We start from the raw sequence: 18667 nt of genomic DNA, 5'->3' as shown, positions 1-18667 counted from the left end.
ATATCAAAGAGGGAAAGCTCTCCCAGAGATCTCCATCTCAATGCTAAAACCCAGTTCCACTCAACGACCAGCAAGCTACAGTGCTGGACACGCTGTGAGAAACAACTGGCAAGACAGGAACAAACCCCACCCATTAGCAGAGAGGCTGCATAAAATCATAATAAGGTCACAGACACCCCAAAACACACCACTGGACGCTGTCCTGCCCACCAGAAAGACAAGATCCATCTTCATCCAGCAGAACACAGGCACTAGTCCCCTCCACCAGGAAGCCTACACAACCCACTGAACCAACCTTAGCCACTGGGGGCAGACACCAAAAACAACGGGAACTACGAACCTGCAGCCTGTGAAACGGAGACCCCAAACACAGCAATTTAAGCAAAATGAGAAGACAGAGAAACACAGAGCAGATGAAGGAGCAAGGTAAAAACCCACCAGACCAAACAAATGAAGAGGAAATAGGCAGTCTACCTGAAAAAGAATTGAGAGTAATGATAGTAAAGATGATCCAAAATCTTGGAAGTAGAATGGAGAAAATACAAAAAACTTTTAAAAAGGACCTAGAAAAACTAACAATGATGAACAACACAATAAATGAAATTAAAAATTCTCTAGAAGGAATCAATAGCAGAATAACTGAGGCAGAAGAACGGATAAGTGACCTGGAAGATAAAATAGTGGAAATAACTACCACAGAGCAGAATAAAGAAAAATGAATGAAAAGAATTGAGGACAGTCTCAGAGACCTCTGGGACAACATTAAACACACCAACATTCAAATTATAGGGGTCCCAGAAGAAGAAAAGAAAAAGAAAGGGACTGAGAAAATATTTGAAGAGACTATAGTTGAAAACTTCCCTAATATGGGAAAGGAAAGAGTCAATCAAGTCCAGGAAGCGCAGAGAGTCCAATCCAGGATACATCCAAGGAGAAACACGCCAAGACACATATTAATCAAGCTATCAAAAATTAAATACAAAGAAAAAATATTAAAAGCAGCAAGGGAAAAACAACAAATAACATACGAGGGTATTCCCCATAAGGTAAACACCTGATCTTTCAGCAGAAACTCTGGAAGCCAGAAGGGAGTGGCAGGACATACTTAAAGTGATGAAAGAGAAAAAGCTACAACCAAGGTGACTCTACCCAGCAAGGATCTCATTCAGATTTGATGGAGAAATTAAAACCTTTACAGACAAGCAGAACCTAAGAGAATTCAGCACCATGAAACCAGCTTTACAACAAATGCTAAAGGATCTTCTCTAGGCAGAAAACACAAGAGACGGAAAAGACCTACAAAAACAAACCCAAAACAATTAAGAATATGGTAATAAGAACATACATATTGATAATTACCTTAAATGCAAATGGATTAAATGCTCCAGCCAAAAGACATAGACTGGCTGAATGTATACAGAAACAAGACCAGTATATATGCTGTCTACAAGAGACCCACTTCAGACCTAGGGACACATACAGAGTGAAAGTGAAGGGATGGAAAAAGATATTCCATGCAAATGGAAATCCAAAGAAAGCTGGAGTAGCAATGCTCATATCAGACAAAATAGACTTTAAAATAAAGACTATTACAAGAGACAAAGAAGGACACAACATAATGATCAAGGGATCAATCCAAGAAGGAGATATAACAATTGTAAATATTTATGCACCCAACAAAGGAGCACCTCCATACATAAGGCAAATGCTAACAGCCATAAAAGGGGAAATCAACAGTAGCACAATCATAGTAGGGGATGTTAACACCCCACTTTCACCAATGGACAGATCATCCAAAATGAAAATAAATAAGGAAACACAAGCTTTAAATGATACATTAAACAAGATGGACTTAATTGATATTTATAGGACATTCCATCTAAAAACAACAGAATACACTTTCTTCTCAAGTGCTCATGGAATATTCTGCAGGATAGATCATCTTGGGTCACAAATCAAGCCTTGGTAAATTTAAGAAAATTGAAATCGTATAAAGTATCTTTTCTGACCACAGTGCTATGAGGTTAGGTATCAATTACAGGAAAAAAAATCTGTAAAAAATACAAACACATGGAGGATAAAGTATACACTACTTAATACCCAAGAGATCACTGAAGACATCAAATAGGAAATCAAAAAATACCTAGCAACAAATGACAATAAAAACATGATGACCCAATACCTATGGGATGCAGCAAAAGCAGTTTTAAGAGGGAAGTTTATAGCAATAACATGCTACCTCAAGAAACAAGAAACATCTCAAATAAACAACCTAACCTTACACCTAAAGCAATTAGAGAAAGAAGAACAAAAAACCCCAAAGTTAGCAGAAGGAAAGAAATCATAAAGATCAGGTCAGAAATAAATGAAAAAGAAATGAAGGAAACAATAGCAAAGATCAATAAAACTAAAAGCTGGTTCTTTGAGAAGATAAACAAAATTGATAAACCATTAGCCAGACTCATCAAGAAAAAAAGGGAGAAGCCTCAAATCAATAGAATTAGAAATGAAAAAGGAGAAGTAACAACTGACAGCGCAGAAATACAAAGGATCACGAGAGATTACTACAAGCCAATAAAATGGACAACCTGGAAGAAATGGACACATTCTTACAAAAGCACAACCTTCCGAGACTGAACCAGGAAGAAAGAGAAAATATAAACAGACCAGTCACAAGCACTGAAATTGAGACTGTGATTAAAACTCTTCCAACAAACAAAAGCCCAGAACCAGATGGCTTCACAGGTGAATTCTATGAAACATTTAGTGAAGAGCTAACACCTATCCTTCTCAAACTCTTCCAAAATATAGCAGAGGGAGGAACACCCCCAAACTCATCCTACAAGGCCACCATCACCCTGATACCAAAACCAGACAAAGATGTCACAAAGAAAGAAAACTACAGGCCAATATCACTGATGAACATAGATGCAAAATCCTCTACAAAATACTAGCAAACAGAATCCAACCACACGTTAAAAGGATCATACACCATGATCAAGTGGGGTTTATCCCAAGAATGCAAGGATTCTTCAATATACACAAATCAATCAATGTGATAAACCATGTTAACAAATTGAAGGAGAAAAACCATATGATCATCTCAATAGATGTAGAAAAAGCTTTCAACAAAATGCAGCACCCATTTATGATGAAAACCCTCCAGAAAGTAGGCATAGAGGGAACTTACCTCAACATAATAAAGCCCATATATGACAAACCTACAGCCAACATCATTCTCAATGGTAAATAATTGAAACCATTTCCTCTAAGATCAGGAACAAGACAAGGTTGTCCACTCTTACCATTATTATTTAACATAGTTTTGGAACTTTTAGCCAGAGCAATCAGAGAAGAAAAAGAAATAAAAGGAATCCAAATTGGAAATGAAGAAGTAAAGCTGTCACTGTTTGCAGATGACATGATACTATGCATAGAGAATCCTAAAGATGCTACCAGAAAACTACTAGAGCTAATCAATGAATTAGGTAAAGTAGCAGGATACAAAATTAATGCACAGAAATCTCTTGCATTCCTATACACTAAAGATGAAAAACCTGAAAGAGAAATCAAGGAAACACTCCAATTTACCATTTTACCATTGCATCAAAAAGAATAAAATACCTAGGAATAAACCTACCTAAGGAGACAAAAGACCTGTATGAAGAAAACTATAAGACACTGATGAAAGAAATTAAAGATGATACAAAGAGATGGAGAGTTATATCATGCTCTTGGATTGGAAGAATCAACATTGTGTAAATGACTATACTACCCAAAGCAATCTACAGATTCAGTGCAATCTCTATCAAACTACCAATGGCATTTTTCACAGAAGTAGAATAAAAAAATTCACAATTTGTATGGAAACACAAAAGACCCCGAATAACCCAAGCAATCTTTAGAAAGAAAAACGGAGCTGGAGGAATCAGGCTCCTGATGTTCAGACTATACTACAAAGCTACAGTAATCAAGACAGTATGTACTGGCACAAAAACAGAAATATAGATCAATGGAACAGCATAGAAAGCCCAGAGATAAACCCACACACATGTGGTCACCTTATTTTTTTTTTTTTATAAATTTATTTATTTATTTTTAGCTGTGTTGGGTCTTTGTTTCTGTGCGAGGGCCCTCTCCAGTTGCGGCAAGTGGGGGCCACTCCTCATCACTGTGCACGGGCCTCTCACTATCGCGGCCTCTCTTGTTGCGGAGCACAGGCTCCAGACGCGCAGGCTCAGTAGTTGTGGCTCATGGGCCCAGTTGCTCCGCGGCATGTGGGATCCTCCCAGACCAGGGCTCGAACCCACGTCCCCTGCATTGGTAGGCAGATTCTCAACCACTGCGCCACCAGGGAAGCCCAGTCACCTTATTTTTGATAAAGGAGGAAAGACTATACAATGGAGAAAAGACAGCCTCTTCAATAAGTGGTACTGGGAAAACTGGACAGCTACATGTAAAAGAATGAAATTAGAAAACTCCCTAACACCATATACAAAAATAAACTTGAAATGGATTAAAGACCTAAATGTAAGGCCAGACACTATAAAACTCTTAGAGGAAAACATAGGCAGAACACTCTATGACATAAATCACAGCAAGATCCTATTTGTCCCACCTCCTAGAGAAATGGAAATAAGAACAAAAATAAACAAATGGGACCTAATGAAACTTAAAAGCTTTTGCACAGGGAAGGAAACCATAAACAAGGTGAAAAGATAACCTTCAGAAAGGGAGGAAATATTTGCAAATGAAGCAAGTGACAAAGGATTAATCTCCATAATTTACAAGCAGCTCATGCAGCTCAATATCAAAAAAAAAAAAACCCAATCCAAAAATGTGCAGAAGACATAATAGATATTTCTCCAGAGAAGATATACAGATTGCCAACAAACACATGAAAGGATGCTCAACATCATTAATCATTAGAGAAATGCAAATCAAAACTACAATGAGATATCATCTCATACCGGTCAGAATGGCCATCATCAAAAAATCTAGAAACAATAAATGCTGGAGAGGGTGTGGAGAAAAGGGAACCCTCTTGCACTGGTGGTGGGAATGTAAACTGATACAGCCGCTATGGAGAACAGTATGGAGGTTCCTTAAAAAACTAAAACTAGAACTACCATACAACCCAGCAATCTCACTACTGTGCACATACACTGAGAAAACCATAATTCAAAAAGCGTCATGTACCATAATGTTCTTTGCAGCTCTATTTACAATAGCCAGGACACGGAAGCAACCTACGTGTCCACCGATAGACGAATGGATAAAGAAGATGTGGCACACATATACAATGGAATATTACTCAGCCATAAAAGGAAATGAAATTGAGTTATTTGTAGTGAGGTGGATGGACCTAGAGTCTGTCATACAGAGTGAAGTAAGTCAGAAAGAGAAAAACAAATACTGTATGCTAACACATATGTATGGAATCTGAAAAAAAAATGGTTCTGAAGAACCTAGGGGCAGGACTGGAACAAAGATGCAGATGTAGAGAATGGACTTGAGGACACGGGGAAGGGGACGTGTAAGCTGGGATGAAGTTAGAGAGTTGCATGAACATATATACACTACCTAATGTAAAATCGATAGCTAGTGGGAAGCAGCCGAATAGTAGAGGGAGATCAGCTCAGTGTTTTGTGACCACCTAGAGGGATGGGATAGGGAGGTGGGAGGGAGACACAAGAAGGAGGAGATATGGGGTTATATGTATATGTATGGCTGATTCACTGTGTTATAAAGCAGAAACCAACACACCATTGTAGAGCAATTATACTCCAATAAATATGTTAAAAATTAATAAATAAAAGACCATCAGTATTTATATCATTGGGAATTACAACCTTGTGTGCTTTCAACACCAACAGAAATTCCAGCTTCCCAGAGCATCAGGGAAACTCTTATCCACAGACAGATCTGGAAATTCCCTAGTCTTGTTTTACCCAAACTTCCACATATCCCCCACCTTCAGGTACACAAATTACAGAGCCTAATGTAAAATGAAAATGGGGATCTCCTGTTCAAAAATTAGTAAGAATTTCCTGCTGGTAAAAACAAGACATTAAATCAAGCATGGGGGCCTTCTAAGTGTGGTGCTCCATGTGATACACCGATTATACACTTATGAGGCCGCTTGTGTTTCCTACCTCAAACCCTTTCTTTATTCCTTAATACTCTGTTATCAGCAGTGTATCTGTAATTTACCTGTTTTTACCTGTATCCCCAATTTCTTCTCTAAATATTCAAAAAAATTCTTCTTACTCTAACTAACTCTATTCTGTCCCCCAAGGACACTGTCAGATCCCCATATCCCATATAACATAATGCCTGGGGATGGGGCAGGTGTCGTCTGTACTCACCATTGCTTTCACTTTTTAGAACTTTCTCTTCCTTCTTCAAAAATCCAGTTTCTTTCAATCCCACATCATCCATCTATACCACCTGGTTGTTTATGTACCTCTGCCTTGTCCAGGCAACCATGACACCTCACAGGTGCTCAAGAAATATGTGTTGAGAAAGTTAATAAGTGACTTGTGCAATCATTAAAAAAAAACAAAAACAAAAAATGGGTAGAATACAAATTCAACCTGCCAACTGCATAATAAGAGCCAGCATACTTTAAGCAAAGTGCCTCTTTGGCCTGAATTACTCACAATATCTAGAAATTTGCATTCAATATTCTATGTAAGTTTTGTCAGAAAACTGGCTGAAACATCGCCTGTTATGAAGCCAAGTTGGTATCTATACCCTGAATATTTATGATTATTCTTTTAAGAAGCTGGGAGCGGGGGAGATGAAGGAGTCACTTGATATGACTTCAGGGATAAATTCATGTTTATTTCAGAGTTTGCTGCTAGAATAAACAGAAAACCAGACCCTGTCTCTGCCTGGCCAGACTTGTGCCTGCGCAGTGAGGATGACTCTTCTCATTGCTTCCCAATGCTGTCCTCTTCTGGCAGAGCATGCTCATTGCTGGAGCTGTGCGAAATGAGCCTGCTTGGAAAGAGAAAGGGAACTGGGGGCCAGAGACAGTGATACTGTGACAGGATGAAAAGGAGGAAAAGGCAAATGTGGGAACAAAATGGGAAAAGCAGATTTATACCCCTCCTACCCTTTGTGTTCACTCACCCTCATTTTTCCTTTAGATGTCATCTTGTCCAGTGCCCTCCTGAACAAAAACAGAAAACTGTACACCTCTTCTGATTTGCTTTGCACCTACCTCAAGTTGCAGGGTTGGAAGAATAAATCCATGACCACCCTGGTCTCTGCCTTGTCATTGCCCGTCACCTTCCTTGCACACAAATCCTGCACATGCCCTTCGTCCTTGCTCAGCTGTTCCTCTCACTTGCTGTCCACTGTTGCTCTCCTAGATCATCTCCCCGCACAATAGGGCTGCTCTTGAGCCCCTCCCAAGCCTGCCCTGTTTGCCCAGCTATATATGGGGACTGCTTCTAACCCTCTGTGCTAATGCTTCACCACCTTCTGGATCTGGGTTCTTCATCTCTGGAAGATACCACATTGGTGACAGAAGTTGGGCAGGAAGCATGTTTAAAAAGAGGAAGAGAAATACCTTTATCCAGAACAAGTAACTCAGCCGTTAACTTTGATAACTTCTTGTATGAATTGATCTCATAGTCTAAAAGCTCTGTACTTGTCTTTCCTGTGGTGAAGTCACCCATCAACATAAAGGATATAACAACATTGTAAATCAACTATACTCTAATATAAAATAAAAATTAAATTTAGAAAAACCCATAAAGGATATAGAGCTTCCCACTGTGTTTCACCTGGAAAATGCTGATACTGGTATTGTACAGAGTGTTCAGCCCTGAGGCTGCTTACAGGGATGTGGAGTAGACCACAGTTTCTGTGAGTTTCTTCCCTCGTGTGTCCTTTAGCACCACTGCTGCCTCTACCTGTTCATCGTTTCAGGGCCAGCTCTGAACTCCCTCTGCCTTGAGGTCTTCATAAAGATGTCATTTCCCTCATGTGCTTTGGCTGCAAGAGTCAGAACCTGTGTACCACCACTTGTCACAGTTACATGCAGTGCTGTGTTGTTCACTGATGCTTTACTGAAGCACGTTTAACCATATACCTACGGTCTCTGGCATTCCAGGGTTGCTTACCCCTTTGCTAGCCGAATAACCAGGATCTAAGTCGCTCATAGATGATGTCAGGAATCCCAGTCCTCTCCTCAGGTGATTCTGAGGATTCCTGGAGACTATGCACCTGCCTTGGCTGTTGCTTGCCATCTGTTGCTCCTGACTGCTGCTTGGGGGCTCCTTGTGGCTTCAAGGGCTTCCTTGGTCTGGTTGTCCATGTGTAGACATTGGCTCCTCTCTTATTTCACAGCTCCACCCCACACCCCAGCACAGCTAACAATAAGACAAAGTGAAGGCTCGAAGATAACAGAGAATTAGAGTGCAGGAAAGGGACATTTAAAATTCGGCAGCAGTGACTGCTGCTCCTAAGTCCACCAGCCTTGTCCCAATGTAGGGCGCCCCCTACCTGCTGTCTTGCTGACATGTTGCCATGGTTTCAGTCCCTCGTCACATAGGTGGGAGCTCCCCTTGACCTAGTTCTGAGCCCAAAACTCCAATTTCTTTTTAGTCAGTCTCTAACAAGAGGATGAAAAACCAGTGTACTCAATGATACTTCCTCAGAGTTGGAGCTTTGTCCACTGTAAAGGGGGCCATTCACATTCTTTTGCAAAATTGTTCTTCTTTGCCCCAACTACCCTTATGAGACTAAACTTTGCATATCGAAAATGCCTTTTAAAGTGTTTCCTCAAATAATAAAAAAAAAGAACAATCTTTCCTTCAAATATTGAATGCTGCTATTTCTGATATGTGAAAATGGCTATAATTTTTTAAAGTTTTATCTTTTGGGGGGCCTAATTTACCAACCTTGCCTGCCTTGATGGCAAGAATAATTTCTTGTCCTCTGAGGTTTATGCCCAAATATTGTCAATTTCCCACAAAAGGGAAAGTGGTCCCCTAACAAGAAGCCAGGAAGAGATTTGAGCTCATGCCAGAAAATCCTAATTATTCCCCCAAATCCCTGGTCACCTCTTCCTCCTGCTGTGGCAGTGAGAACACAATGTCCAGACCTCCTTGCACTCAGGTACAGTCATGTGGCTGAGATTTAGCCCATGAATGTGAGTGGAATGATGAGCATTTCTTCTAGGCCGAATAGGTGACTCCATGCTCTTTTCTCCTCGTGGATGAGCTGAAAGGAGAGGACCTACCAGGGCAACTTGTGTGTCACATGTTGCAAGTGGCAGAGATTTCATCAGCCTGGGGCCCTGAATGATGTCACGAAGGAGGGACGCCTCACTATACTGCTCACTTGCCCAGGGCTTTTTTTAAAGCAAGAAATAAAATTCTGTCTTATTCAAGCCCTTAGAATATTTTGGTCTATTTGTTACAACACTTAGCCTACCTTAATACAAGCTGTCAGTAGAAACCCTATCAGAGGTGTCTCTACTCAGGTGTGGAGTTAACAGAGGTCTATGTGGTATGATGAGGGTCACTAAAGGTCAAGGAGAGGCCTGCTTCCCATGCCCTATTGACTTCCATCCCAACATTTTGTCTAAGATTCCACCACATGGACTTCATTACTTTGGATAAAGACATAATACTTCTAAGAAACTTTTTTTAAAATAACCATACCATCTGAGAGAGATAGAGCATCAAACCATCAACTTCCATGAACACCTTAGCGTGGATGACTTTCTCAAGTTTCTTTCTAATGAAATAGCTAGTGGAAAGTCCAGAAAGGGACACAGGAAGAGAAATGTGGATGGGCAGTCTAGGAGAGATGGAGGGATAGCTGGAAGGTGGAGCACCTGAGTTTCTTCTCCAACAGAAACAGAAGTCTGGGCAGTCGTAGATAGAAGACAGGACAGCAGGATCCTGGAGAAACCTTCATGGGGGTTGGGAGGAAAGAGTTCAGAAGGTTCAAAGATGGGAGATGAAGGCATTGAAGGCAAACTTCTTGCTTGATAATTCGGCTGAATGACGGTCCTCAAATCAGGTGCTTTTTCTACCCTTCCCCTACACTTTGAGCACGTTTCTTTGATGGTCCAGCCTACTTTTTAGATCCGCACATGACCCCTCAGAAAAGCCCTGGTAAAGATCATAAGAGAACGATGAGATTTGTTTAAGTCTTATCTGCATTTTCAGTGCTCGGATATTTTGACTGTTTTTCAACTAGTACCTTATTTAGAGATTCCCATAACAGTAACCTTCTACCATTTCAGATTATGCAGTTATTTTCTTTCTGCAGCTCGTGGAAAAGACAGACAGGTGGGTAGGACAAGGTCATGGGGTCATTGGCATGAAAAGTCAACTGCCAAGTAATTCAACTGCATTTGTCCATTTATTATTTTTTAAACAAGTGTGTACATGGAACAGAATCCATTTTATGATCAAAAATATTAACAGAACATTAAAAATTTGCATCCATATTTTGTGCATATTGTAAAATAGCTGGGTATTTTGTGGGTAGCAAATCTTGGAGCCAGTTTTTGTTGGGCTATCTGGCCCTACTGAATTTGATTATGGTGTCTTCTCACTAATGCAAGCAGTGGAGGTGGCCAGTGTCCCACATGGAGTTGAGGATTCTATCTCTCTGATCAATAGAAGGTTTGGGGGTCCTACCCTATGCCACATACAGGTACACCTTGTTTTATTGTGCTTTGCTTTACTGTACTTTGCAGATGCATTTTTGTTTTGTTTTGTTTGACAAATTAAAAGTTTGTGGCAACACTGCATCAAGTAAATCTATCAGCACCATTTTTCCAACAACACTTGCTCATTTCATGTCTCTGTGTCACATTTTGATAATTCTTTCAATATTTCAAACTTTTTTATTATTATTATATTTGTTATAGTGATCTGCATTTAATGATCTTTGATGTTACTATTGTAATTGTTTTGGCATTTTTTAGCAATAAAGCATTTTTTAAATTAAGGTACGTATATTGCTTTTTTAGATATAATGCTACTGTCCACTTATAGACTACAGTGTAAACATAACTTTTCTATGCATGAGGAAACCAAAAAATTTCTGTGATTTGCTTTATTGTGATATTCACTTTATTGAGGTGATCTGGAAATGAACTCACAATATCTCTGAGGTCTGCCTGTGGATGCTTCTTCTATTCATTGTCTGTTGCTGCCATAACAAATTATTATTAACAATGGGTTAAACAACACACATTTATTTTCTTACAGTTCTGTAGGTCAGAAGTTCAACCCTGGACTCACCAGATAAAAACAAGTTGTTGGCAGGCTGTGTTCCTTTCTGGAGGTTCCAGGGGAGAATCTGTTTCCTTGCTCATTCAGGTTGTTGGCAGAATCTAGTTCCTGTGGTTATAGGACTGAGGTTCCAGTTTCTTTGCTGGCTGTCTGCTGGGGATGCCCTTAACTCGGAGAGGTTTTTCTCTGGTCATTGCACATAGTTCCCTACATCTCAGAGCAAGCAACAGACTGTTGAATCCTTCCTATGCTGCCATCTCTCTCAAGCACCCTTTTTTCTTCTTATTCCACTATTAAGGACTCATGATTATACTGGGCCCACCCAGATAATCCGAGATACTCTCCCCATTACAAGGCCCAAAACCTTAACCACATCTGCAAAGGTAGCATAACATGCAAGGTAACATATTCGTAAGTTTGGAGAACTGGGGTATCAACATCTTTGGGGACATTATTTTGCCAAACACACTCTCAATTAAGTATTATCTGAAAACATTGGTCTATAGGTGATCAGTATGAATCAATGATAGGACTTAGCCCCCATGATGCCTAGGCCAGGTTTCACTTTCTTACTTGCAGTTGGTTTATATCCATGCTGGCTTAATCTCATGTTTCCAGAAGTAGAAATAGAAGGCATTATCAGAGATACTCTGCAATCTTGTGCTCCCAGCAACTCTCCCCACCTCCTTCATCCTCTTATACCCAAAAGAATAGTAGTTGAAATTTAGACCATTCAGATTCAACCTTAGTGGGGTTTCAGCTAAGTTTGTCTGGGTGTGGAGGACATAAGACTTCATTATCTTTTACCCTACAGGTGTTATCTATTGAATATTTTTATAACAAAAATTTAAAAGAACTAAGCATAAAAGTGTACCATCCTGGGCTTCCCTGGTGGCGCAGTGGTTGAGAATCTGCCTGCCAATGCAGGGGACACGGGTTCGAGCCCTGGTCTGGGAAGATCCCACATGTCGCGGAGCAACCGGGCCCGTGAGCCACAATTACTGAGCCTGCGCGTCTGGAGCCTGTGCTCTGCAAGAAGAGAGGCCGCGATAGTGAGAGGCCCGCGCACCGCGATGAAGAGTGGCCCCCGCTTGCCACAACTAGGGAAAGCCCTCGCACAGAAATGAAGACCCAACACAGCCATAAAAAAAAAAAAAAAAAAAAAAATTAAAAAAACCTAAAGCAATAGTCTTTAAAAAAAAAAAAGTGTACCATCCTATGCTAAATTAACAGTGTTTTTTCCTGGTGTAATTCTCTCTACACCATCCAATTTGGCCCCCGCCAGAAACTCAACTGCCTCTCATGTGTGCTGTTTCTTCCAAGTGCAGGAAAACCTCATTTCCATCTCTGGCCACAGTGCTCACAGAGAGTGGGCAGGGCCAGCTGAAACAGGCACGGCCGTTCATGTGGGCCAGACAGAGAGTCAGGAGGGAAGTAATAAATGATAAAGGAAGGTTGTCCATTGCCAGAGCAGGGAAAGGTCCCCACAGGGTTGGGGAAGGAAAGGGCTGAACTTCCTGACCTGACCTGGTATGGGATTAAAGCCATATGAGTTGGTTTAGATGAGGGTGTAAAGAAGAGATGCTGCTAATGTCAGAAGTACAGAGAGACCAAGGGCTGTTTTCAGGTTTTCAGGAGATGGAAGACTTTGGATATCTGCCCTCTTTCTCTTCCTTGCTCACAAATGGGTCTGCTTGTCAGTAGAACCTTCTTTTTTTGTGAAGAGACTCAGGCCAGTATTCCCCAAGCTGAAGCAGTGTCATCTGGGAGCCATCCTTGGAAATACTGGGACCCTACTTGGAAATACATCCAAGGCTGCCTGATGAGGAGGAGCTCCCACAACCTGAGGAGCTCCCACAACGGAGCTCGAACAGATCTCCATGCTTACTCACCGGAGGAGAGTCTCCCCGTCTACATCCCTTAGTAGGACAGGCTTGTTCTGTCTCCAGTGTTCCCTTCTGATAAGACATGCCCCGCAACTTTGATGTGAATTTAATGTGCAAATGAGCATCAAGAAATCCTGGAATTCTTCCCATAACCTCAACTAAAGGGGACTTCAATAAAAGATTGTGCAGCACCAGTTGCCAGAGCAGAGAGGGAATTGTATTGTTGCCGATGCCTCTAATAACATCGCATCCCAAGCCGATACCTACCTGAGCCAGTGTAAGAGCTCCAAGTACCTTCATCTAGTATCTGCTCTTCATCACGTAGGAGACTGTCTATGGGAACCATTACAAGATTCAGATTCAAAGCTCATGGATGCGCCCACCACTGTTAAAGAAATCATTTTCCTTTTTAGAGTACAAAAATCTGCACAGATGTGAACAAATTGGGGGAAGGGCAGTTGGCAGAGAGCAGGTGAGCTCTGTCCTATTAATGGTGAGACTTCAGTGACTTGCCTTGATGAAAGATGGGAGCCCTTGGATTGATGTCACTGTGACTGAACTTGCTTCAGATATGGTCCCCTGTAACGTTTGCAGGCCGGCTCAGGTGGAGCTGGAGCTGGAGCCAGAAGTGGAAGTCCCACGGTCGGCACCTTGACGTTCCTCAAGCTGTTCCCCGTGGAAGCACAGTTCTTACAAGAGCTCATCTTTTTCAACCGCTTCAAGAACTCAGATTTAATAATTCTTACAGATAAAGTAGTTTTGTTTTGTTTTTCTCATGCTTTGAAAGCGAAGGCCCACAAATCTTTCTTTATGACCCCAAATGGCCACTCATTTCAAAGTTGAGGCCAAAACTCTTGCTTTATTTCCCTTGCTGTCTGACTTCCGAACATCAGCAGAATACAGAAGTAGCTTTTAAAACACAATGCAGTTCAAACTTTTGTTTTTGCCTCGGTTTAAGATAAACCCAGACCAGCAGCCAAACTGCAAGCATGCTAAAATTCCCATTTGCCTTAGTTACTAAACATTGTACAAAACTGACATTTGTCAGATCATTTGTGTTGGAGTTAATCTTTTTAATGGTGGTATCTAGCACGCAAATGGCAATGGATAAGATTATGGGCTTGGAAGTCCAACAGTCCTGAGTTTGATTCCTGACTCCAACCCTTAACTCAAGTCCAGTGTGACCTTGAGTTTGCTATTTTAGTCTAAGTATTAGTTTCCTCACGTGTAAAATAAGGATACTATCTACTTGTAGGGTTGATGTGAGATTTATATAAACTGATATATAGGAAGCACTAGGCACGGTGCCTGACCCACAGTACACTCACTACACATTAGATGTTGTTGTCATTTTTGTTAACAAAATAAAAGAACAAACCATCAGGTAGGAGTCATTAAAGGCTATCCTTTACAAGATGCTAATCTTATTTGGGGATATCAAAAAGACTTTTTAAAAAGTTCATCTCTTGCTTCCTTTGGAACAGGCAGGAAAACCCGAATAATTAGCACAGTTATCCTAACCTAACCTTTATAATTTGGTCAGATAAATTTGCTTGTATAATTTGGAGTTAACTGTGCTGTGTAAGGTCATGAATGCAAGGTTTGCAGGAACCTGGTGGATCCAAAATGGCCCTGAAGGTCAGCCATAAAATGAACAAAGATCTTAAGCAAAACCTGCTGGGAGTCCAGGCGAAGCAGCGCTGCTCCAGGGGAGCAGAATTTCCTGGGCAGAGCACCTCCCTGGCCCTGGCCTCCTCCCAGGAGGCCTGCCTCTCTGAATACACATTCAAGGACTCAAATCCAGAGCATCTGCACAACCCACGTACTGTACGTGGCCCTTGGGTGGGGAGGCTCAGGACTTCCAGGCAGGCTTTTAGATCTCCACAATAAAACTCCTATAAGTCCCTAGGAGGGCAGAGAGAACTCTTGCTGGACCTCTTCTATAGGAGGAGGGAGCTAGCTTCCACCCCTGTGATGAATCACATCACAGCATATGAGGCTCCCAACATATGAGGCTGGCACTGATGCTGAATTTTCCTTGTAGCATTTTTCACTATTAGTAAGGGAGTATGAGTTCTGTGTGTTTCTAGTACTTTAAGTCCTTAGCTCTTTTTTTGTATGTGTCTCCTGTTGAACAATTTTATAGAGAAAAGAAGATTCCTGATCACTAACTCAATTAAAAACATTTCCCTGGATCAGAAATAGCAGGGAGTGGCACATTATTTCAGAAAGCGCAGGGATGGGAGGGAATCCAGTTTTTCTCGGGAACTAAAGAGTTGCCTGAAGTCACCACCCAAAGCCTCTGTTCACTGAATAATAGTCCTAAGTGTGAGGTTCACAATCTTGTTCAGGAAATCAGACCAGAAGAAAAACAGCAACAACTGGCTCTGAAATTTCCTGGAGATAAAAATGCCAGCTGTGATGAGGCGCGGCCACGTGTAATTCTGCCTGACAACCGTGTGACATGCGAGGCCCCGGCGTGCCAAGGCACACGCACGCAGCTGCATGCTAAAAGCAGTGACACAGTGGTCACACCAGGCCACCAAAGCACTGAGCTGGGCGTCTCGTGCCTTTGGTCAATTCCACTTTCCCTTGTTTCCTCTCCTCCCCTCCTTTTCCTCCTCCCCATCATATCCCAGCTCTTTCCAAAGGATTTAATTCCTGTAACTATTTCGTAGGGAGAAAGGGCTTTACTTGGCGACTTTTGGTTTACAGGATCGTTGGTGAACAATCAGTCTGTCTGGCAGGAAGGTACGCCCACAAATATTACAGGGAACCAACTGGCTCTGGGCACTTGTCCAAGCAGCTTCGTTTAAGGCATCAAGATCATAGAAACCCTTGGCTGAAAAGTTAAAGAAAAACAGAGGGAAAAAAAAAAGAAGAACAAAAAATAAAAGAAAAAGAAAATGGGAAAATGGATCAGTTTTCATTCTGGAGAACCATGCTCTACTTTTTATGGAAAGTATTTTCAGGAAATACCTGTTGACTGAGGCTTTTAAACAAATCGTATTACTTTTGCCAAAAAAAAAATGCTGCTCAGTCTTTTAAGGGTTGAGAACCGTTAGCTCTGAACTAGAGGTTTTTCAGTCCTCAGATTTTAAAAAGGGGAAGACATTGTTTTATGTGTTGTGATATGCATTCTTCACTAATTATTAACATCTTTGCTTACACATTATTATCTTGCAAATATAACTTTTGGCTTTCTTTCAGTTGACTCTAAATATAAGCTTACAAAAGGAAAAGAACATTTATTTGTATTTTCTTCTTCTGTAATCCTTCAGTGGAATGTTTTTAGAGGACATCTGACAGCTGAGAGTGAATTTAAGATGAATTATATCCTAAAAATTTATCATCTCTTTGTGGCCGTAAACTCAGAGATTCTTTAAGTAATTAAAGTGAAGAATGCAAACAGAATAGTTCATCTGACGAAAAAAAGTGTCCTTAAGAAAACAACAAAGGCAGCTGAGAGATATATAATCTCCATTGGCAGAGCATAGGAAAAAAGGCATATGGGTTTATTTTAGAGAAACAGTGTGGGATTTAACTTTAATAAACCTTACTTAAATAGAATGGCTTTAGTACATTAAATTGACTATGTCTTAGAATTGCCCAAAATAGGCCCCCCAAAATGTATCCAGACATGCAAAAATATATCACATAGTTTTTAAAAAATTATTTTCACAGCATATATTTCTTCATTAAAGCCCAGGCAATTCTCATATGACTTCTATCTAGTGGTTCACACAAACATAGCAAACCTTAGATTCTTTAACAAGCTTACTCATGTTCTTTTTCTTTTTTTTTTTCTCCGTGGGAAATTAAACTCCAGCACAACAGGACAACCTAGTATTTCTCCCTTGGATAAAGGAAGTGTCACTTTCTATGCAGGATATGAATGTATACTTTGAGTGCTTTAAAAACAGTTAAAAAAAGAATGGCACTGACTTTCTCCTTACTCATATGAGTTTTAATATGGACCCAAAAAATCCAGAGTGTTCACTGATTCTCAGTTGAAGATGATTCATCACATTTCTAAAAGTTTTAGGGCTTGTACTTTGAATCTGGAGGAAGGGCTATTTGAATCCTATGACTACAGTAAGTCCATGGGATGGAAACGTTCATGGGAATTCTCTTTGGCTAGAGAGGAAGGGCACCTTCGGAAATAACAAAAGCATGGAGCCAAGAGAAAAACTGCAGAAAGTGCAATTATAGGACCTGCCTTTTCCATCTGTAGCCAATAACAGAATGGGAAACACTCCAGGGCTTCCAAACCAGTCGTTTCTCTCACCTCTTCTAGAATTGTGATAAGCATGCTCAAGCAGAGAAAGTGATAAAGATCAGAAGTGAAGGAAATAGATTTTTGACACCAAATGAGAAATGATGGGAAGACAGTCTCAAAGAGGTAAACAATTTCTTTGTGAGCAAATGCTCTAATTTCAGTAGATGGATATTTTCATCTTGCGCTCTTTTCCCACCTTCATGCAGAGTCTTCCTTTAGGCAAGGACTGTGAATAGTTGGGTTCTGGAAGCCTTTAGAACTTTATCATGACAATCTAGATTCCACTCTGTGGGTTGTTAAAAAAAAGTCTCTTTGGGTCACATCTCTAACAAGAGTGCTTTCGGCTAACTGATACTAAATGACCTCCAAGGTACCTTCTGGACATGTAAATCTATGGTTACATAAAGAAAATCAATTAATTGAATGATTCTCTTAAAACCAAGAATAGTTTTCCTTTGAGGGGAATCAGGAGATCAACTGAGAAAATGACAATGGCAGATGATGAGCAGGCCTGAGCTTGTATGGCAAACACACTTTCTGAAATACTTCTTTCTCACCCTAAATGAGTAAGCATAAGGCTCTGTAATGCGACCACACATGGCAGTTTATGAAGTTTCAGTGTCATATAGCCTGTGCAGTGTTTTACAAAGTATTCATTGCAAAATTTTTAAAATCTGGACATTTCATATAGAAGTCTAGATTTCCAGTTTCTTTTGTATTATTGAAAGATACATCACAGTAAATTTAAGGCTAAATTTCTTAAGTGTAACACCAGCTGGAACTGGGTAGCAGCTGTCTCCTTTAGAAAGGCAGTGCTCTCCCACTCAGTCCCCACCTTCCCTTTTTCCACACATGGACAAATTTATTCAATTGTGTATCCTGACTAGCAGATCCTATAAGCATTTCACTTTGGTCCCCCCGCTCTTTGAACACTAAAACACATTCATATTTGAAAACATGTTTCCAGATGTCCCCAAAGGTTTTTTAAGCTACAAAATTTTAAAGATTTGTATTTGATAATATATGAAAGTAACTTTTGGGAAATATAGCAAATACCAGTGAGTCCCTCTCCTTGTACGGTTTGCCAGGATATAGTATCTTTATGTCTCAGCATCTGAAGACAACACTTTGGTCGGGTATTCTGGAACTGTTTTTTCTATTTGGCTGTAGCCTAGACAGTAAATGTTACTGATTTCAGTTACTTGAACAGGTAATAAAAGAATAACTCTACT

The 18667-nt window shown here is 40.5% G+C and overlaps 1 protein-coding gene across 1 annotated transcript in view; it reads right to left on the bottom strand.

Moving 5' to 3' along the window:
- Positions 1-15821: 15821 nt before the first annotated feature.
- Positions 15822-18667, bottom strand: part of LOC133089891 (zinc finger protein 474-like) — a 64709-nt gene continuing 61863 nt past the window's right edge. Inside the window, exon 4 of the mRNA XM_061188082.1 lies at positions 15822-15998. Within this exon, the coding sequence (XP_061044065.1) occupies positions 15847-15998 (152 nt within the window). The 3' untranslated portion in view covers positions 15822-15846. The remainder of the gene's footprint in view (positions 15999-18667) is intronic.

Source organism: Eubalaena glacialis, chromosome 4, assembly GCF_028564815.1.
Source record: "Eubalaena glacialis isolate mEubGla1 chromosome 4, mEubGla1.1.hap2.+ XY, whole genome shotgun sequence".
NCBI classification, from domain to species: Eukaryota; Metazoa; Chordata; class Mammalia; order Artiodactyla; family Balaenidae; genus Eubalaena; species Eubalaena glacialis.
Note: the sequence above shows the minus strand (reverse complement) of the source record. Positions and strands in the feature narration are given on the sequence as shown.